Source organism: Cyanistes caeruleus, chromosome 8, assembly GCF_971803275.1.
Source record: "Cyanistes caeruleus chromosome 8, bCyaCae1.hap1.1, whole genome shotgun sequence".
Lineage (NCBI taxonomy): Eukaryota > Metazoa > Chordata > Aves > Passeriformes > Paridae > Cyanistes > Cyanistes caeruleus.
The window spans coordinates 22955944-22977216 of NC_141708.1; the positions used below are offsets into that span (position 1 = coordinate 22955944).

Below are 21273 nucleotides of genomic sequence, written 5' to 3' on the forward strand. Positions count from 1 at the left end.
CCCATGGGCCCTTGCAGTAAAGATGGTCAGCAGAATTTTCCAGGCTGCTTTAGGAAATGTGTCTCCAGCATGGAGACACAGGCACAGGGGAGTGAGAGCAGTGGAGGGCACTAAGCTGTTAAGGGACTGGGGTCCTGTCATATGAGGATGGATGAGACTCTTTCATCTGATAAAGGCTCAAAGACTCTTATAAATATAAATACCTGATGGAGCCTCCTTCAGGTATTAAGAAAACAGAGTCAAACTCTCCTCAGTCATACCCAGTGACAGACCAGGAGGAAATGACAGTTACTGAGATTTTTTACTAGGCCTAACACTTCAGAAAAGTAATCCCATTGGAATTTATTGAATCATCAAGGTTGTGCATCACAATTACTAAGAATTTCTGAAAAGCACCAAGGCACAAAAACAGCACCCAAAAATTTCCCTAGAGCTTGATTTGTCAATTATTATGGAAGGAAATTTATTTTTGTTTGCCATTTTATCTGAAACTCATTCGCAATGTTTCTCATTTAATTCATTTGCAACAATTCGTTTTCATTATTTAGCAAATACAAACTACTGGCATTGATTAACAGAAATTTCATTACAGTGTTTTGTCTAGAGAACTCAGAATATTTCCATATTGCCTAACCAGAGCTTCTATACCACTTTCAAAAACCAGTGAAATCCAATGTTATTTCATTAACGTACTAAACACCTACAGAGGAATTCCCTTTATTCATTATTATAATCTCCTAAATAGATTGGAGTTGTTCAGGTAGTGTTTTACAAATTTTATCTGCATATAATTTGCCAAACTCAAGCTCTCTGAACATGTCAGAGAATGAATGCAAACACCGAGCAAAGAGATGGATAGTACATAAATTGTGAATCTAAATTTTCAGTATGCCTCACTACATCCAGATTTTTTAATAATTCAAGATAACACCTATAACAATTGGTGGTTAAGAGACAATGTCCAACAACAAAATTAGGAGACATATAATCATACCTAATCCCTTTGTCCTAGAGAGCCAAGTGCATAGTAACACATGGACAATCATTACCAGGCAGTTTTTTCCCTCCACTGTGGCCTGTTTCTTTTGATTTTTGCCTTATAATAATCATATCACTGCTGTTGCTGGATTTGACTCATAATTAACACCATCTGTGCCTAACAAAGACCTTCAATCATTCTGGTGCTCAGTTGCCAGCAGAGGCCATGCATTGAGCTGCACACCCACCTGCCTTCAACTGTAGCATGCTAATGAAAGAGATGAATCTTAGCTATGGACACTTTCCCAGGAAAATTTGCAGAGCAATGAAGAAAATTAAAGTTCATTGTCACAAATAAGGCTTTCTTCTGGAAATCACTTTTCAATTAAAGCACTACTGGTGTACACTCAGTACTGACTACAACCAAAGTAAAGGTGAAATTAAAATACTTATGACAAAAAAATTTGATTTAATGATATATCAGTTTAAAGGGTATTGACTGAGGCTTTATGAACCACAGATTTTGCGATTTGCTGAGAATCAGCAGTAGGAACAACTGAAGATACAATTCTGTTACAATATTAAAAAACAAATTACTTCAAAAGAAATACTCTCAAGAAATCCACTTACATATTTAAGCTAAATTTTCTTTGAATCAGAAAATTACACCTATCACTCCATTTGACAAGTGAGCAGCTAATAAAACTAAGGGGAATTAAAAGGGGTTTTAAAAAAGAGGTGGAGACATCACATATAACTGGATTTCCTTCAGCATAGAACAAAATTTATCAGCTCACAGAAATGGCCAGAAACTGATGAATTGCTAACAAAATTAAAATTGGCAAAATATTAAAATTTTACCATGCCAACAGCTGCAAGGTACTGTGGGAGATTTCCCTCCCAAGAATGCAGGGAACAATACTGTTCTAATCTACTTGCCAAGATACAGACCACTGTAATTTTAGCAATTTCAGAAATGGTAAACATAATCTTATGGCATTTCCCTGAACTAGATTCCAGATTTTTAAGTCAACTTCTACATCTCCTAGTCATGCATCATAGAAAACTGTATATATATTAACTCTACTCTTCACTTAGTATGAATGAATGCTCCCATAGCCACTTAGCGTGGGTTAATGAGTGTCCTAAGACAACACAGAATTTTATAAACATAATTAAAATATTTTAGCAAGAATAAATTTCACTACAAGCAGGAAGGTTTGAAACAAAGTTTAGTACAATTAAAGTCCTACTTAACTCCTCAAATATGAAGACTGAAAGACTATGTAAAATCTGTACACACTCAAAATACTGGTAAATACATACTTCAGAGTACAGAACCATGAGCTGCACAGGATATCCTCAGCAAAATGATACAGCATAGCCCTAAAACTGGTGGCTTGAGAAAAAAAATATATCAATCTTTTGCTGTTATATATCTTGCAAATTGAAAAGAAATAATAGATTCAGAAAACCAAGCTGTAACTCGAAAGTTATAATAAAATCAAAGCTCAAACTGAACTTTTTTTATGAACTGATTTCTGATCCTCTTAGATTCATCTTCATTTTTTTTATACATCAAGCTAATAAGATCCACTCAAAATTCAGATGTAGTATTGTTCATTTACAAATTAAATTAAAATTGTTGTTTCCTTGAAGGGCCATGAAACTGAGAAGGAGTCATCAAAATGCTCTGCAGATTATTCCAGTTAATATGGAAAAGCTTAATGATTTGTAATGAAAATGAGATTGGTCTCTAAAACCACTTGAGCGTTTATGTTTACACAGGCTTATTGAACTATTCAGATAAACTTCATACCTCATCTGTGACTGTAAAAAGGGGTAATGCAGCCTACACAAATGAAAAAGATGTGAATTCTCCTGGGCAATGACACTGTATCTGTAATAAATTTAAATAAATCATCCTCACTGGACTTGCAGTGCTTTTGTAGAACATTTTGCTGACCAAAATCAAATGTCTTTCAGAAGACAAAACACAGAAGCAGTAGCAAACAAGCAGGAAAGCCAAACACAGTACATTATCACAATTTATTCTCAAATATTCCCACAATAAAAGAGAGTTCATAAGGACTTGAAACAAAGTGCTGCTTTTAGGGAAAAAAACATTTTTTCTTGTAAAACTTTCCAAAAGAACTTTCTAATGACACTTTTCTCCTTGTGCTAACACACAGGAAACTTAAACAGAATATATATGGATTACCAATGCATCCTTCCCTCCTAATTCATTCCCATGCTATGGCAAGAAACAAGCATGAATCCTCCAAAACAAGAAACCAGACTTTTCATGTTGCATTGTTTTGTTAAGCTAGTTCTAGTACAGTATCACTGCCATACTTCCAGCTAAACTGCTACTAAACAAGTAGACAAAATCACTTATGTTGGAATCATAAAGTCTCACTGTTAGCATAGGTGAGAAAGACTTGTTTCACCCTAAATAATAAAGACAAGACCCAAAAAATGAACTCAAAGGTAGCACAGGAGACAGAAGAAGCACAAGAAAACTCTTTTCTTGGAGGGAATCACAATCCTTTCCGAAAGTCATCCACATACAGGAAAAACCACAAAAATACAATTAATATGTGTCTTTAAGAGTGAACTTTTATACAGTCAGATATATATGTGGATACTTTATATATACAATAGAAGTTGGACCAAAGAAAGAATAATGATGCAGTAGTCAGAATGTCAGCAATGAAGTTGCAACCATGACAAGGTGGCTTCACACTTAAACGTGTTTCCATCTTTCTTATAAAATGATTTGATTAATAGTTTGTGGTAGCTAAAAGTATTTATTTGTGCTCTCTCTCCTGTCATAGCACTGATGAAAGGGGTATGGAGATGTGGAGGGTATGTAGGGTATTTTCTCATAGTTTTAGAAACATATAAAGCTTTAAAAAAAGTCACTAAGAATAGACTAAGAATTGACTAAGAATAGACACATTTGCAAAAAAGCACAAAGGAGACGTGTATGATCATAATTGTGTCTGTTTTTTGTGATGAATTATGGTGCAGAATCTGAAGTTTGTACCAGAAACTGAATCAATACAGAAATACTTAATAGCAACACAAAGCTACTTAATTGGCTCTGCTGAGATGTAAGACTAACTGGAGGATGTCGAAGCTGCACCATTTTCTGCACTCAGGTCTCTCCAAAGAGCATGTGCTAGATGTGCCATTTCATCTGGTACTAGTCCAGCAGAGTGTCTTTCAGGGTGATCAACTGGGTAACATAAAAATGTTCTTAGTTCACCCTCCTCTAACAGCTGTGACAACCTTCATACTTCAGCCTTCATACTACACCTAATCATGACATGTGCTTGCTTGAAAAAAACTATGGTCTTTTCAGTCTTCCCTTCAGTATCTAATGAAAGAGTGTTGTTTTTCCCATCTTTCTTGATGCCCCTTTGGTATGAAGTCATGCAGGATTCCTCTGTGGATATACCATCATTTCATCTATGAATCTATAGACAGACTAAGGGTCTTGGATTCATCGATCACTGGCAAGACCTATTAGATGACTGCTCACACTAGCACTCTTCAGCTCTGGATTGAAGGCACAATTTTTCTAACCCTCAGTGTAAGAGCCAGTAACAGATGGAGTCCAAGGCCCAGGCAGAGCACACCAGCTCTGGAATGCTTAGTTAAGGGAAAGCATGTCACCATCTCCCTGATGGGAGCACTAGAGCCCATTTGTCTCCACTGATCCAGGGCAAGCTGGAGTCTCTGTTGTTCCAGCTGCTTTGTTGAGGATATCACAAGCATTCCTCTCATCCTACCTTCATTATTTCCTGTTTGACCAAACTCTCAAAGGAATTCCTTTTTCCAAGCATGCACTTGTGGATCTTATATAGATGGATATAACACTGTATTTGACTCTGCATTGCTGAAATGGGTGTCAGGTCAGCAGAATAAAATAAAGCAGAATTTTTCCCTTTGGGGATATATCTGGGGTGTTTCTAACATGAATTAATCTACTAAACATTTACAAAAAAAAACCAAAAAACCAGAAAAGACCAAGATATATGTGTGTGTGTGTAGAACTAAATGAGGGTAATAGGGGAGAAAGGAGTAGAAAACAAAGAAAAGGTGTGCAAGTACAATACGCTAACTTCACGTTCCTGAATTTAAACTGCATCACAAGTTAAACATTGACTAAAAACCAAGAGAAATGCCCAGTTAAAACACTCATTGATCAAGCAATCAATAAGCTGGTAGCATTACATGGATTAGGTGGCCCAAAGAAAGCTCAAGTCCCAGAGACTCTCCCATGTTGTCAGTTTTGCTGTCCTTGAGGAAAACAATCAAAGACTCAAGAATTCAATGCCTAGAATTCATTATACATTACATTAGTTTCCCAAAAAACAATTACCCCAACACATAGCTGTAGTTGATCTGAAATTGAAACATAAGTAGAAACAGGTTTTAATCTATTCCACACTTTTGACATGGAAATATCAGGTATCCAGAATCTTTGCCATTGTGCTTTAAAAAGTTTTACAAAGGTCTTCATAAAGGGACCACCTTATTCAGTGGTGACATATTAAGAAAAAATTGCTAAAATTAAGAGAAACACTCACTGCAATGTTAAGAAGGAAAACCAATTGTCCTCAATGCAAGGGAGCTCAAGACAGAACTTGAGTTTTCCCACCACTTGCCTCCACTCCACAAAGAAAATCTCTCCCTTAGTTATTTGCCTTATATTTGACACATCTGTAGCTTCAAGCTCTCACAATACAGAGCTGGCATCCATGTATCCAAGAATGTCTTTTGCTGATGCCACCACTTTCCTAAGTATCAGGATGTACAGATGTCAGGAGTGGAATGTCTGATTTTCTGAGTCCCAGAATGATTGTTTTAGAACATAACTACTATGTTATGTTACTACCATTACAGACAGTAGGCAGGCTCACATGGACTGACTCCAGCATACAATCTTAACTGTTGCAGTAATGGAAAGCCTTAAACTAGTTCAGAGAAAAACAGTAAGCATGTCATCATAGAACTTTAAATTGCTATTGATTCTTCAGAATATCACTCTCCCAAAAGAATTGTATTCAGGGAAGAATATTTTTTTTAAGTCCCTTTTTATTTGTTTCTTCTGTGTTAGGCTACCAATCTACTGGCAGTGTCCAGCTCAATGTGATCACAAGGGTGGAGAATGAAGGATATCAGATGAGTTACCATTGTTTGTATCAAACCACCACATAGCCTGATGAAACTTTCTATTGCCTGGCCAAAACCACAACACTGTATGATAACGTTAGTGTAAACCTAAAAAATACTGAGATGATTTGCAGGCTACTAGTAGTTCACCTTATCTTGGTAGAAACTTATCACTCTCAGAAATACAGAGATGCAAGATACAATGCTCCTACTGTCTAATTCATGCAGAGGTTTTCAGAAGTATTCTTGTCAGTCTCCCAAGATGCTTTTTACCTCCTCCAAACTGCAATTTTCTAACAAATATTTTTAGCCTGTATTTCTTACCCTAGTCTTGATTTTGAAAGATTCTACACACGCGTAATGAATACAAAAACTGTAATTTTGCAATAGTATGTATAATCTCAATACATAAAAGTAGTTTTCCTCTCCATTCTACAGATCCAATGTGACTGTGTTTAATTAAATTTATATAATTTTCTTTTTTTTTTCCCATTCTTGAGTTATTTTTGTAGAACCTGTGCTATTATAATATATATATATTTGCACTCAGGCGATGAGACCAAGCACTGATTTGAAGTAGATGAATGGAGAAATTTAGAGATGTGTAATTGCTGCAGGAAAGGAGAGAAAGGAAAATGTATTCAAATACTCACTTTGATGAATCTATGAAGTATATTACAAGAGCACCAATACTAAGAGCGAAGACTAAGACAACCTACAAAAGAAAAGAGAAGAGTAATTATTTAGCAACATTAATAATTTATTCTTTTACATATAAAAAAAAGGAAAACAAAAATAAATAAGCTAGTTTAATTTCAGCTCTAATTTTCTTTAGAAAATTACTCCTACTTGAACTTCAAACATTATATATTATCATAGAATGCTTTCTTGCATTGAAAAAGAGACAAACAATCTGGTTTTATCAGATCTATCCTTCAGGATTGCTCATTGGTGCATAAAGTAAGAGTGAAAACAGATTAGACTGAACTTCCATTCACATGGCTGTGAAACCCACAGGAAAACTGTAAGACTGCACTCCTGTCCAGTGAGACCACAGTGAACTTTTAAAGCAATACTTGATGCAGCACATCCTGACAGTGATGACTTTTGTTAACAGTCTTAATTGTTAAAGCCACAGATGAGCACTGGAATAAAAAGCTCTTGATTCAATACAGGCTTCAGACCTCTTTCTGAAGCTGCTATATTGTGAACAAGCCTGACTGATGATAACAATGCAAGGAGGGGTCACACAATGCTTTCACTCTAAGCAGACCTTCTGAGACATTCCTCTGCTCTCAGCTATCACTCAATGCTATAAAGGCAACATCTGAAGCAATAATTATGTAATAATTATTACATAACCAAACTCTGAAGCTCTGCATGGCCAGTATCAAACATGCACATACCTTCCAATAAAATAAACTCATTGATGTATTAATGTTACATAATTACTACTACTTGTTAAAATAACTATTCAACTGAAAGCCTGAATTATTTGTCCTTACTTTCATATCTTGCTGACCATAACGTTTTTTATTTTGTGAATGTCTGAAAAGGTTATTTCGTCCAAGTACAAGTATCTGTTGTCTTATCTGATGCATTATCACCTGAACCAGTGAGATCTGTCTGTCAAGTTCAAGAACAGAAGCCTGAAAGTAATTGAAGTAAAATTTTTGCTACCTAAGACTACTAAAATGTTAATATCTAGAGTTTAAATCTTCTTTCATTGTTGCAAGATGAAATAAGCTATTAAATTCATATCAACTGGTAGGAGTCTCACCATCACAAGAAATAAGTGCTGAACAGAACTTGTGAATTGTTATCTACACATACCCCAAATTATGATTAGCAGTGATCCCAAGGCCCCCCCTCCCCCCCTTTTTTTTTTCCTCTGAATTAAGATACTGGGAATCAAATTATCATGCACACTGTGCCCTACCTGTTGGAATATTCCAAGCTACACACAATCATGCTTTGGATCTGAATCAAATCTACTTCATTATTTATTATCAATCCATTTCAAGGAAAGTCTTAGTTTTTTTAAAAACAGAATTTAAAAAGGTGCTAAGTGTTCTGAGAACACAGAGCTTAATTTTTTGGCAAAAGTTTTGATTTTGCCCAAACCAGTTTTAAACATAGATATTCACTTTTAAATAATTTAAAGTCAAGCATTAGTGATAATGTTTTTTTCTGCATTCTGTGGAATCATTTCTACACTAACAGTGCCCCCAAAACCACTATTAAACATAAGTATCTCTTAAAAAACAAACAAAAAAACCAATAAAATCCCAAATCAAACAATCTACTAATAACAAAAGAAAAGAAAAGAGGAAAATAATAACCCCAAAAAAGCCAAAGTATGAAAGAGATTTACCCTATGGCAGGAGTTTTGGGTTGTAGAATGCTGAAATGGCCACTTAATGCTGAAAATGAAATTTGAAAAACTAAACTTGTAATCCATTTGGGACTCTCTAAATACTCTTCTCATTCTTTCAAGTTTCACAGAGTACACAAGGACTTTGTAAAACTTAAAGGAGTTTTATTTTCCTTTTCACATAGCAGGTCTCGAGTCACAACATTCAGTCATTGCCTCCTACCCAAAGGATTCTCGTAGAGCAAACCCAGCATAACACTGGGATAACAATCATAACAATTAATCATCACTGTCCTGCTTAAATGTTACTGAGATTCTGGCTGAGACCTTCCAAAAAAACTTAAAGCCTTTCAGTGTTCTGTGACAGTTCATGTAACTGCCACTAAAATGCAAATATCTGTATTTTGCAAGCAGCCCTAGATTCCCATGCCTCGCCAAACCGTGAGATATGTACGTGTGCGAGACTTCAGCATCGCCCTTCTGTAATATGTATACCTCATTTTAAATCAAGGCTTATTTTCTCTTCTATTGCCTTGAAACCTGTGCCTAACATGATTGATAATGTCTCACAGAATCTCAGAAAGGGTATCAGAAGAGAATGGAATCTTAAACTCCATTTCTTTTCCCTGCTAGCAGAGAAACACGTTTTTCCTTTGCTAAGTGATGGAGAAATTGAGCTGACCTTGAAACCATCAAGTGTGTTGAAAAAGCAGACCTTGAACCAATCAGGTTAAAGTTATACTAAAATATAAAAAAGAAAGGAATAGATTTTAACAAACCCCAGACTCTCGTATGTTATATGATAAAGTCTCAGATGCAAGTTTTTTGCTGTATTCCCATCTAAATAAACTGGAGTGCAACCTGGTCATTCAGACAGACCCAGGACAACAATTACTGAGTTTGTTCTAGCCTTCCCAAGATTACCAGGGGAGATAATGTCTATTTTAGAGACCTTACTATGCTTGAGGGGTCTCACAAACATAGTCCCACACCCCGAATTCACAGCAACTAGAATCTGAGGGAGGGAAAAACACTTATGTATGTGAATTGCTGCCTTTTTCATTAACTAAGTCATGGCAAGAAGCCTGCTTGCTCTGCTCACTATTTCAATGCCTTTGCCAAAATATTGCAATTGCTACACATCTATTATAACCCCTCTGTGCAGAAGAAGAGAATCCTTTAATTTATAATAGCTTGCTGTTTTAGATTAAGAAATGTGAACTCATATGCTAACAGCTATACTGACTAAGCACTTACTAATAAATTAAAAATAAAATATTTATAAATAAAAAATATTTATAAAAATAAATTAAAAATAAACACCTATCTTATTAAAGGAAATATGGAGAAATACATAGAATATTTGCTACATATCCCTAAATCTTTCATAAAAAATGGGAATAGACAAAATCCAACCCCAGATTTCAACAGAAGTGTACAATGACTTTTTGAGGCAAGAATCAGAGAAACTGCAGATAAAATTCATCTAAGGAAAATAAAAAATGTTTTGACTGATTCCAGGATGTTTTAGAAGAGCTTTGACTGCAGTCAAAATTTAGGCATCCATAATAAATACAAAAAGAAAAAAGAGAAAGAAAAAAAGGGGAGTTTTGATTATGGTGTAACAGCAGAATACTATTGCAGGCAAGCACCAGCTCTGAGAAACACTGGCTCAACTAAGCTCACCTTGCAGGCCCCAGCCTATGTAACAAAGGCATAATCCAAGTGGTGGCACTGTTCCCCCTGCAACTCCTTAAGTGCATTTTGAATTAAAAAAAGTGAAAAATGAAAAGGCTGGTCACATTAGCCAGGAGGGCTACAGTAAATAATGAAGAGCCATGTTCAGACTCTAGAGCAGGGACTTCAGTCTCTCATACCCCGTAACACTTGAACATTCCGTGAAAGCTGAAACAGAGCTCTTTGAAGTTTCAAAAGCAAATTCTTGCTTATACAAGATTAAATTATCCAAACATAATTAATACAAAAAAGCATAGAACTCAAGAGGCAAAGCAGAAAATCAAAATGGAATAATCGCCTCTTTTTATTTTCCTCCAAAATTAAATATTAAAATAGGAAGCATGCAGTGAAAAGAAAAAAAAAACAACTTTCAGAAATCTCTAACTCCTAACACCTCAAGGCATCAAAGACTTCTTGTTTTTTCTGACAACACTCTGTTCTGTACTATTCTTCAAAAATGTTTTTTTCAAATTCTTATTCTATGGTTAAATCATTCAACCCAAAGGCCACTGTAATGCTTAAAATATACTAGGTTGTTTGTTATTAATATTTTTTTGAAATTCATTTAGTTTTCATTTCTACATTCACAGAGTAAATTCTGTTAATATGCTACTCAGTTTCATCAACTATGATTTAAAATAAAATTCCATTCATTTTTATATTTATAATTAGTTATGGAGAATGCAAATTATTTCCTATATGCATAAAGCTAAAACTTCAATGATCCATTAAACTTTTGTTACACAAAAGTTTTAACAAAAAGCATTAGAAGTGTTTTTGTTAGAAGTGCTTAACAAAACTTCTGTTACACCAAAGTTTGCTCTACTAAGATGACAATAGCTTGATGTTTTGATCTAACTTGGATGAAAATTTTCATACCTGAAATTAAAAGGTACAATAAAGGTAAAAGGTTTGGTAAACCCCAAACGTCCTTTAACCATCAAAAAAGAAATGAATTGTAGTTGTTTTATAGACAGAATTTACTTGTCCAGATTTGATAGGCATGAAAACCTCAAAAAGCTAAGGACACACCTGCTTCAAGTTACGTTTCAGAAGTTAGGAATTGCTTCTAGTTTGGCAATCCCAGCATGAAATTACAGACTCTAGATGTACCCACATCTTTGCAATTATTGTAATTTAACAAAAGTAAGACCTTCCTGACCATAGAAGATGCAGAATGTCTTACCTAAAATTGCTGTCCCACTAACTGACACCCTATATGCAAAGAACAAAATTTGGAAATCATTCCATATAGTCAAAGCCATAAGTGGTAGGAAATGCAGTGCAGCTGACACAAAAAACTGAGCAATTTATGTATCTTAAATTAATATAATGACAAATTAAGTTCTATTATTATAAAACAATATAGATGCTTGTTCTAAAAAAAAAAAAAATCAATGTTCTACCATTTTGTACTGTATTGCTTACTTTGAGATGTTTTTATTTCTGTTACCTTTGAACATGAACCAGTGAACCAAAACAGCTGCTTGATGTCAAACTATAGAATCCAACAGTCACCTTCAGAACTTTGTGATTTGTACAGTCAAATAAAATGTATTCAGATTTTTACAGAAATTGGTAGTAAGTTTCTGTTTAGAGGCCTTTTTCCCCAGTATACCCTGCCAGGTAACCAGGAGAAAAGAAGAAGAGAATTTCTTAAGTTCATCAACAGGAGCTAGGACCGTGCTCTAGATGAAGTTTTACACTGACTTTTCTCTGGGCTTGAACACATTGCCCTGCCTACAGTCCTTCAGCCTTTCCTTTACCTGGGCCCTCCTGGGCCAACATATAACTAACCAAAATGCCCAAGGCAAGAGCACAAAATATCCACCATCTACTTTATGGGGTCATGAGCTCCCAAGGGGTCCTAGGACGCAATTCTACCTCGCCCAGGTGTGTTAGATCATATTTCTTATAGATGAAATGTTCTCTTAATATTTTCTAGAACAACTGCATTTAACATTGTTCTTCTCTTTAAAGAAAAATGTCCAAGAATGCACCAGTTGTGAGCCACCTTGTAAAAGTAAACCACTAAACACAAGCAAATGATGGCTGAAGCAAACAGAAGAAGAAAGAAGTGACAAAATCATGAAAAGACTAAACAATATTCCATCTTGCTCCCACCAGCAATAAATACTAAATGAAAAGCTCAAAGAAACTGGGAAAATTTGTCATTTACCTTTTATTTGAAAATGCAAGGAAACAGATTTTCCTATTAATATATTCCTTGTATAAGAGTCATGCTGGTCAGGACATAATACTATGACCAGGCAGTAGTGTTATATGTGTTGATGTTCATACAAATACAGGAATTCTACAGCCAGCACCTGCTCTTGATTATAGTGTACATGCTAACAGCGACTAATCTTAAGTATCAAGTATTTAGTATTAAGGCAGTGTCCTACTATTAAATCTGTCTCAGTGACTTAATGATCCTACCACTTTACATGCAGAAAAGGCAGGTGGTGAAGGAAAAATAACAAAAAATAATTATCTTAATTTCTACTCCTTTGCATGTCAGCTAGAATTTAACATCCAATTCTAGAAGCAACTAAAGCACCTTTAAGACACATGATGAGCAACTTCCAGGGAAGTCAGAAAACGTTCAAGATCACACAACTCTGAAGAGACTTTACTAATTCTTAGCTTTGAGCTTGAAGGAATTAAAGTACTAAATCCAAACTTTTCAATTTTTATAGCCATATTAAAAGCGTCTCAGAAACCCAGACTTGAAAATGTTTACATGCGAGTCACTTCCGTTCAGTTGCGTTTTCTGATTTTTTGTTTACTGTTATTACACAGAAAGGAGTTAACTAAGAAGATAATTAGCTATTACATTTTATGGTAGCTAATTTAGTCATCAGCACATGATAAAAACAGTACTGTAAACTTTGGAAGCTTTCCGACACCTTTTTGCTATATAATTTTTTCCTTTCAGCAAAGGTCATATAGACTTACATTTTCCAAGAGAAGTCTGAGTTTATCCAAAAAAGGAGGTGAAGGGGAGTGAGGAATGACTCTCTGATAAACCAATGGACATTCAATTCTCAGTGAACTTCTGTCAGAAAATTCATAGCATGGATTTAATCTTAAAAGCAAAGGCAGCCAGGTAGGCCAGCGTGAGCTCTTATTGATGACCACGAGTAATCAGAAGACTTGGTTATTGTCCCTAGTCCTACCATTCTTGTGGTGTGTGACTTAAGCATATTACTTGACCTCTTCAGGCTCCCAAATTCTCCCTCTTGCTTTCCTTTGGCAGGAATACTCCATGTCAACTCATCAGGGCAACCACTCTTCACTGCAGGTGTTTGCAGTGGAACTTGGACTGAGAGCTCTCCTGAGACCACAGCAATCACCAAGAGCCCAAGCAGGACATGGCAACAGTGGCAGCAAGCACTGCCTCTGACAGCAAAGGGGTTTTGTGCATTAAAGGCTTTTGTTTAAGTAGAAAGGTGCCAATAACTCTAAGGTAAATTTTTGCCAATTTTTTTGGAACTATATTCTTGGTACCACTAAGTTACTACCCAGTATAACACGGTTTTAATTCACCACTAAAACTAAAATTCTGTATTTATGTAAATATGTCTTTAAGAATATAGTTATTATGTAATGCATCTCTTTTTTTACAGACTTGAATAACATTGATAAGGAATATAGAAACAACATTTCTGGGAGAGAAAACAGATACTGCAGACAGAGAAGAGTTATCAAAAAAAGGAAAAAAAGAAAAAAATTAGCCCCATATTTAGCTCCCAAATATTGAATTTATGCATTAAAGCAATAATTTGGGTACAAGTAAAAGCCATGATGAAGGCCTGAATCACTCACTGTGAGTTTGCCCAACTACTCATGACTGTAGTAAGTAACTGATGTAATAGGTCACTGGGAATAGAATATGGAACATCTCTGAATGAAACCACTCTAAGGAGAATTAACAAATTCAGTCTGCCTGCAATAAACTGTGTTTTTTTCTCTCCCCAATGAAAGGTTCAGCCTTCTTACATAGATTTGAACAGACTACCTCTCATTGAACAGACTGCTTATTATAAGGAATGCTGTGAAATCAAAATTAAGGAATGATATAGATTAGGCAGAAGACTCAGAAACATGAACAATCAAACCAGAAAGTAAAACAAAACAAAAAAAAAGTATCTTTATTTACTTTTCCACACAAATTTCCAATCTCGCTTAAGGAAAATTTTTTTTAAAAGTATTTTTGCTGTGATCTGTTCTGTACATGCTGCAATATATGTTAATATTTCAGCTTTGTTATGCTTTTTTTATACAGATTGAGAGATTTTTCCCTCAACTTTCAAACGACATATTGACAATAAAATGAAAATTTCTGTTTAATCCATAAAAGTGAAAATACTGAGATTTTCTAATTAGTGAAAAAAATACAAGACAAAAAATCCCATCTGTTAATGGTGCTCTGTAGCTTGAAGTTAATTATGTTTTCTGGGAGAGTGCCTGGCAATATGACCAATTAAAATACATGCAACTTTTCCAATTCATTATCATCAGTCAAAAAAATGGCAGTGCTTTCTATTAAAATGTGCCATTTTCTATGAAAATGTGCCATTTTCTAGAGCTAAGTGGATGGCATTACTGCTGATGTCTGTTCTGCTGGTGACCATCACCCACCAACTACTGCCGATGTCAAGGTTCTCCTTTCCAAGCTCCTTGCTGTCCCACTGCAGCTAAGGGCTGCTAATAAACAAGCCCATTGGAATGTTGTTTTAGAGAAACCAGTGATGCACTGGCAATCAGATCCTGCACAAATGAAAACCAACCAGCTCGGTTGCAAAATTGCCCAAAGGCCAAAGAAGCCAGGCCCAGGGCAGGGTCCCCCTGCCACGCAGTGCAGAGCAGCAGAGCATCACTCATGCTGGTGGCTCATTAGCCACAGCCCCAGCCCATTGCTCAGCCTGAAAAAGCCTCTGGCTGTTGTGTCAGACCTTTAAACACAACACAAGGTCATTTTTTCTTTGTTTCTATGTCACTATGCTTCAGTTGTGACATGATGTGGTTTATCTCCACATGAAGAACTGGAACCAGGTAACTTCAGCTGGAACACTGGTCTAACAATACTTTGGCCTACCTCAAATGATAACAAAGCTAAACAAAGTGATCAAGGTGAGATGAAGCAAGCAGAGACTCCTGCACTTTTTGGTACAGTGTCTACGCAAAAAAAAATCTCCACCTGTGCATGGAATATCTTGGAAAACACAAAAGTGCATCAATTCTTGGAAAGAATAAAAGCTGAGATATTACCCCAAAATCATAATCAAATTCTTCATAATTAATTTATAAAATGATCTAACTACATGATGGTGCAACATCTGGGAAAGTAATCAATTGAAATCAAATAAATATATTTACCAGTAAAATCTAATGTACTCATTTGCCAACCCACCCCTGTATCTGGAATGCTGCAATACAGAACTGAAAAATCAATAAACTGTTAAAAAAAAAAAAGGACTGGAAAACACTGTCTTCTTGAATTAAGCAATTGTCTATTTCTTAATTAGTGTTTGTTTAAAAATAAAAAATAAACAATATTAGAAGAAAAAAACAAACCACAAAACCAAACAAAACCACAAAAACTAATTTCACAGTTCTTGTCCTTACTTCAATATACCATACTCCTCATCAGTTACCATTCTGTTTGGTAACTGACAACAAAATAGGAGAATATCCAAGAAACTGTCACAGAAAACACAAGACAGAAAACAAAGAATAAAAATACCAGAAAATAATAATAATACAGTAGGGTAAACAAAATGCTGTGTCTTTAAAATGCTAAAATCAGAAAGGTTTCTGAAGTAAAGGGTCTGAGGCAAGGAAACCACTCAAATGAGTTCTCAAGAAAAAATGCAGTCGAAAATGTGGACTTTCTGAGAATTTAAGTCTCTTCCTTCAATTCACAGTGCTTTTGTACAATATTACACATATTAACAGTAACATTAACATTAACAGTTAAAGGGAGCTCAAGCTTTACTGCCATGTCTTAAGAAATTACTAAAAAGAAGTACATTTCTTTGTGAATGAATCACTTTAAGGATTACATTTAATGAAATTATTTACCTTATACATTCAAATTAATACTAGAATTGTATGGCAGACAAAAGGAATCCTCAGATTCCTCAGTTATTTTGACATTAGTCTGACATGCAACCTACACAACAGACAGTCATGCCAATAAATGTTTGAAGAAGAAGTAGACAAAGAGGTTACTCCCCCTTGCTAAGGTTTTATAATGGAATAAAATGGTAAATTTTCAGATTCTGTGTTACTCAGATTTCCTGCTATTTTTCCTAAATTTTCAAATAGCAGAAGTCCACAAACACAGAAATGAATACCTCCCATTTGAACTGTTTAGGTTCTTAGTCACAAGAACTCATAAATACAGCTAAGGTAGATACAGCTGTGGACACATTTGAAAAGTTGGAAGCTCTTGGCTTCAGTAAAGTCTAGTAAAATTTCATTAAAAAAAGACTGAATCAAGAACGCTCAAATCATTCAGCACACAACAGAGCATTTGAATGCATGTCAAAGAACGTGCTTTAAAACATGATGAAAACAAGACACAGAAGGGAAAAGACTCACTGTTAAATGCATCTGACAGGCTGCAAACAGAGTTTGCTGCTGCAGTGCTAACATCACAGCTCTCATCTTCCATGTACCATTACCTAATGTGGGGTTTTTCTTAAATCTTTAGTAATGTAATATAAGAAATATAATTTAGCCCTTCTATTTCCAGACCAAACAGAGTATAACAATTTCTGATACTTGCAAATACAGCGGTCAGCTTCTGCTGTTAGTCTAGAAAAACCCATAACTGTTTCATAGACTTCTAAAGAGAGGTAGCCATCAACATCACTTTTTTAATAGGGACCACTAAACTTTCGGACATTCCCATGAGGATTTTCAGGAGCTCACTGCTCCTCAAGTCATGTCTGCTCAGTGATTTAGCACAACTTAATGTCAACTACATCAGAAGCTTTCTGTGACAATTAAGAAATATCAAACACAGGACCATCCATCAATGAGAAAAATGAACAAAAGAAGCTATGTAGGAAGGGGCAAAACTTGGCAATAGAACTAAAGAGCACAGTATTTTTGAAAGTCACCTTTTTAAGCATCTTTCTCCTCCTTTTTCTCTGCCATTGTTTGTCCTTCAGTCATTTTGCCAACATTGATAGCTTTGACTGATAGCCACAGGAAAATCTCTCTCATACCAATCTGCTTTGAAGATGGAAAAATTGACTTTTTTATCACTATGAATAAATCTCAACCTATTTAATCATCTAGCTATACATGAGAATTCATGAATACAAAAAGCTGCCTTTAATTAGTGTACAAAAGAAAATTATAGAGAGCAAGTCTGAGCATTGTAAATTGTAGCACTCACTAAATTTTAATCATTTCAGTCATTTAGTCTTAAGCCAACTGATAGTTCTAAACAAAGGCATAAACCTCAATAGTTTTACAGAGGCTGTATCAAAATATAATTCTTATCAGACCTCTCAATTTCCCACAGCAACAAAAATATAAACAATGTGAGCGCTTTCGGTTTTAGACTAATTTGAACTGAAAAGCCTGACAATTATTTGACACAGTCATTGATCATGAGATGTGAGTTCTCCACATAATCAGAAAATAAAATTTAGCAATTTTATTGGAGCAGCTAAACCTAAAATAGGCTTTTCAGGGTTGAGGTGATCCTGGTTTATGGGTAAGCATTCACTCACAGTAAGAGAACCATTTTCAGTGGGCTTTGGAAGTACATGGAACAAATGTTTATAAAGAGGTTTCTGCAACTTGAAAAAGCATGGACACACGTTTTCCTTTTATCTTAGGTAAAACCTGCATAAGCACAATTATATGCCACTATAGGCCAAATCTTGATTCACAGTTTGGTGCAAGACTGCACTGATATGCAGACCTTGGTATTTCAGAGGAAGCCTTTGATGCCATCAGTTACAGGCACTGATGACTTCCATACTGTAATTGTCAAGGTGATGGCATGTTGTGAATATTGTTAATCTGGAATTATAATTCAACATTATGTACTAAATGATAAGGAATGCATGAGGTATTAAATTAAATCAGTGACTTGCAACTATCACTAAACACCATGCAGAAAACGATGCAGCAAGCAAATGTAAAAGCTATTTTTACACAACAAACCTTTTCTTGCAGTGAATATTTTTTCTCAGTGGTAGGATGGAAAGACCAGTTTCTCTGTTAGGATGCAAAGACTGATTTATTCAGCCAACCTGCTCCCTGCAGAGGAGCTTTCCTGTTTTTCTATGTAGTTATAATTCTAAAACTGAAAGCTTTATTGTGAGCCTTTTTCTACGTGGTTTGAAGATAAAATAATATAATCACATGGACAAAGGCTTGCAGAATGAACTTCAAATGTAACTCCCTCTAACAAACTTGGATAGTACCCTTACTTTAAAAGAAAATACAGCAGTGACCACTAAATATGGCACTGAAACCAACAGTTACCTCAGCAGACCTTTTCTCTTGCTAAAGACAATATTGTCAGGTCCTTTAACTTTCACCCTCTGGTGTCATGGCTTTTGTTTTCTTTTTATATAACACGAAGAGTTTAATTTAAAAAAGAAGAAACTACTTTCTCAAAATTCCTCTTTCCTCTGGGTCCACAGTCTTTGCATCTTTATCTGGCTTTCCTAGCCTTTCAGACACCACCTGAGGGTAGTGACCTAGGAAATTGCCTGCCTTCCACCTGCTTTACAGGGTCCCTTATAAAGGTCTGAAAGGCCACTGAGTTTCATTATGGTGTGGTCTTATTCACAGGCATTGAAGGGGGTGGAAGAACATCCAACTTCAGCTTATGTTCTGTATCATAAGTGTCAGCTAGTATGTAGTTTTTCCCCTTTTCTGCATGCTTGCTTGAGCCTAGCTACAGGCTCTTTCTAAGGCACTCCTGGAAACCACCAAAAAACACAACTGGAAAAACTACCAGGTAATCACATACCTGTCATGGTGAAAGATATTTATAAGAGATATTACTACGACTCCAGGTCTTCATGTTAATATGCAATTTTAGTTCACATTTTAACAATATTACAGAATATGAAAAAGTTGAAAGTACATAAGTGGTTTGAAGTTTGTTTGGCTTTAAGTGTTACAGAAAAAAAATACATTTTGCATGAACAATAAAAAAAAAAAAAAAAAATCCAGAACCAAACCTTGTGAAAGACAAAGTAGTTTTCTCTGAATAAGTACTGCAGAACCTGGTTGAGATTCTGGTAAGGTAAATGATGCCCTTGAAGTATAAACCTTTTTCTTTTTTCTTTTAATATGCTTTCCTTTCCTGCCTCCTGAAATTCTATTTACTATTGATCTCCTACAGAGATTTAGTCCTATATTACTTAATTCAAAAAACATTTTATTTTAAAACATGTCACCTTTCTAGAATTTATTCTGAAACAGAAAGTTTGAAAACCCCATGTCAATGAAATTACCATTTTAACACATCTTTATCTGTAACAAAAGTTTAAGTCTTTAGCCTGGCATAAGAAGTTTCTCTCTTCCAGCTGCAGGCCCAGCTGCCTTCCTCCACTGTGCTACAACCAACAACCTCACTTCCCTGATGCTCAGCCTCCCCTAAAGGCACTGGCCTTGTCTAGTAAAGGAAAAGCTGGCAGGTAAAAGAGAAAGCCCATCAGGGTGAGCAAGAGGTCTGTTTTGGTTCTCCATCAAACCAAAATCTCATCAACCCCTGGGTTTTGCCAATGACCTCCCCCCTCCTCTGAACCAGTTCACTGCACTTACAGCCCCATGCACAGGACTAAAAAGTGAGAAAGAACAAGAAAATAATTAAAAGTAGTCCAATGATACTTAAAAAATGGTAATAAGATTTGAAAAGTGTTTATACCAAATCTGCAAATGAGAAATACTTATACAGTGGTGATGACACTGCACAAGAATGCACATTACCAAGTCCAAATACTAACAAATACTTTGTTTTCTCAACAGCTTGGCTGACATGCTTCCTTTCTGACTCTCAGGCAGAGCAGGAAGACAGAGCTTTCAGCATTCCTAATTCAAACACAAAGTTAAAATTCCTTTTGCTGATTGCCTAAAACCTCAGAATGCCTCTCTGATCAATCTTAGGACAAAGACCTATGTAAAAGCGTGCCCAGGCAGACTGCTGACTCAGAAAGGAAATCCATGTACGGATTCATTAACACGGCTGCCAGCAGCACTGATGCATTCCTTGGAGATACCCTGCTGAAGCAGTTTCTCAATCCATAGTTTGGTTTCTTATCATGGTTACAGGTATATCAGACACCAGGAAGACCAAGCATGCACCATATATGCTTACAGAACTGAAGTTAAAGCTGCAGCTGTCTCAGCTCAACTAGAGTAGGATGCCACTAGTGACAAGAGCATGCTGCAGGGCTATTCCGTGACATAAAACATGGCCAGGAGGAAAGGCTGCTGTGGATGAGCAGAGACTTTGCTAGAACAGGTGCCAGAGAGTTTGAACATACACTCTGCCACAGACAGTGGAGGTATAAGCTTCACAGTAACCAAACTGTTTTATTTTTGTACCAGTTCTTGTGTGAATTAGAAGTAAATGACCGCTGTACTGAATAAATAGAGCACCTGTTTGCATTTTGTTAACTCTGACTGCTTTACATAATTTTCCAGAACAAATACCAAGAAATGAAGAATGTCTTAATACTTGTATCTGATGACTAAATCAACTTGTCCTTGAAATTTTCAGATAAAACAGCTTTTTTTATGTTTGTTACCATTGTATTTTAAGAAAAAAGTCAATTAGTTAAACAATACATCAGTGGAAATTTACATAGAGAACAGTTTCATCAAAGATGAAATTCCATCCTTTTCAGTACAGCCAATGGTCTGTAAACACGTGATGTTTTCAAAATTTTATCTGTTTAAAATCAGATTCAGGTGATAAATCTGTCATTGAACATGAGAACCTGTCATGAGGC

General features: G+C 35.7%; 1 protein-coding gene across 48 annotated transcripts in view; it reads right to left on the reverse strand.

The window, feature by feature from the left end:
• KCNMA1 (potassium calcium-activated channel subfamily M alpha 1) overlaps window positions 1-21273 on the reverse strand; it is a 431738-nt gene that overhangs the window by 227613 nt on the left and 182852 nt on the right. For all 48 annotated transcript variants that reach the window (XM_086901436.1, XM_086901419.1, XM_086901432.1 and 45 more), the window contains one exon: window positions 6816-6877. In XM_086901436.1, the coding sequence (XP_086757562.1) occupies window positions 6816-6877 (62 nt within the window). The remainder of the gene's footprint in view (window positions 1-6815; window positions 6878-21273) is intronic.